Consider the following 2,163-nt stretch of genomic DNA (forward strand, 5'->3'; position numbering starts at 1 on the left):
TGGGATCATTCTTAGTTTAAATATATAATTATTTAAAATTTAAAAATATTTTATATTTATTAAATCTAGAATCTTTCTTAGCTGTTTTAAATTTGGGATTCTTTTTAATTTAGATAAATAAATAAAATTTAGAGTTCTTTATTTTAGTATAGTCTAGCTATAATATAATAATTATTTATCTTTTAAAAGATTCTCTAATCTCCTAATTAAATTATTATACTTAGTTTTATAATACCTAGAATAATATATAATTTTAAAATAAAATAAAAGTTTTAATAATCAAGTTTAATAATGGTACAGAAGCTTAGTTAAAAATAAAATACTTTAGATTATAATAATTAGTAATAATTTAAATTAGAGATAAAATTTTTTTAAGTTTAAGATACTATTTTTTCAAGTAATAAATAATTATAAATAACTTCTTATTATAGATTTTATAATTATATTTAATCAGGGAGTATTTTTTAAAGAAAAAATTATAAAGTATAATATTTTATTTTTATTATATTAAGATAAGATTCCAGTGGAAATATAATCTAAAATATTAATTTTTAATATTACTTTCTAGGCTTAATTAAATAACTAAAATACTAGAACTTCTATAAATATTTTTTTAAATGGTTTAAGATATCTTAGCGTATAAAAGTTTAAATAAAAGTATTTTTTTAATAAATTATATAAGAGAAATAATAAGTTTTAAAAAATTATAAATAAAATAATAATAAAAATTATTAAATTTTAGAAAGACTTGTACGTCTTTACATAAATTAAAATAAATTATTTAATAATAATTTTAATTTTTCTAAATTTATATAAAATCTATTATAATTTATAATTAAATCTAGGAACTTAGTCTCAAGAATAATAAATTTATATTTTAATATTTTAATACAAAATTTAATTTTATATAGTTTTATAAGAATTCACTGGACGTGCTTTATATACTTTATTTAAATATAATTATAAATTAAAGTATTTAGATAATCTTAGAATATTTTATTAATATAATAATAAAAAATAGTTAGGGCTCCTATTAGTCTAAAAAATATTTTTAATAATTAATACAAATTCAAATAAATATAAAATATTATTAATTATTTCTATTTTTTAATAATTTAAATATTATTAAAAATATTAATAATATTAATTTTAATATAATAATTTTTTTTAATTATTCAAGGTTTCTTTTACAAGTAAAAATAGATAGTAATCTTTAATAAAAATTATATTTGAAATATAATGATTTATATAGAATCTAAGCCCTTCTCTAGGTTTTTCAATAAATAAAACTAATAAAATAGCGGGTAATAAGCTCAGATAAATAAAACTCTTTTTTAAATTCTTAAATAATTATTTATAAAAGGTCTATAACTTATCCCGGGATATATTATATAAAAAATTAAATAAAAAAATCTTCCTCTTTTCCAGAGTAATAATATGATTATAATTATAATAAGAGAGAAGCTTCTCTGCTTCTTTAAATAAGAAAATATCTATAAAATTTTTAAACTTATCTAGTAGTATAAGATTTCCGGTACTAGAAATAGATTATAAGACAGTATTAATGTAGTCTATAATAATAATATATATTAAGTACTTTTAGTATATATAAGCTGCGCAGGCTATAATAGAGATTAATTATATATTTTAATTCTTTAGAAATAAGAAAAATATAATATATATTAAATAAATATATACTAAAATATCGTGCAAGATATAAATCTTAATTAAATAAATAAATATATTATAATATTCATAATAATATAAATTAATAAAATAAATAATATACTTGGTAAAATTTATTCAGGAATCCTAGACCTTTAAAATAAATTAAATATAATTAAAAAATAAATTAGTTAAATAATTAAAAATTAAATATTTTTTCTTATATAATTATAAATCTTTAAGATTATGTAAATATAATGGATAATTATCTTAGTTTTATATTTTTAGTTATTAAATTTTATAATAGATTTTAGATGCTTCAGGAGATACAAAAATAAATAATATATTTTTATTTAATTTTTACTTATAATATATAATATTAAATAACTAATATTAAATATTATATATATAATAATTCTCTAATTATTAAGATCTAATATTAAATATTATATATATAATAATTCTCTAATTATTAAGATCTAATATAATAAATATATT

The 2,163-nt window shown here is 13.5% G+C and overlaps 1 protein-coding gene across 1 annotated transcript; it reads right to left on the reverse strand.

Moving 5' to 3' along the window:
* Positions 1 to 1,167: 1,167 nt before the first annotated feature.
* On the reverse strand, positions 1,168 to 1,350 carry BO80DRAFT_344382 (uncharacterized protein; the record flags this gene model as incomplete). The annotated part of the gene is made up of 1 exon (XM_025715275.1): positions 1,168 to 1,350. A coding segment is annotated over one exon (183 nt), but the record flags the coding sequence as incomplete, so codon positions are not given.
* Positions 1,351 to 2,163: the final 813 nt, after the last annotated feature.

The sequence above is a fragment of the Aspergillus ibericus genome (assembly GCF_003184845.1).
Source record: "Aspergillus ibericus CBS 121593 unplaced genomic scaffold BO80scaffold_2, whole genome shotgun sequence".
Classification (NCBI taxonomy): domain Eukaryota; kingdom Fungi; phylum Ascomycota; class Eurotiomycetes; order Eurotiales; family Aspergillaceae; genus Aspergillus; species Aspergillus ibericus.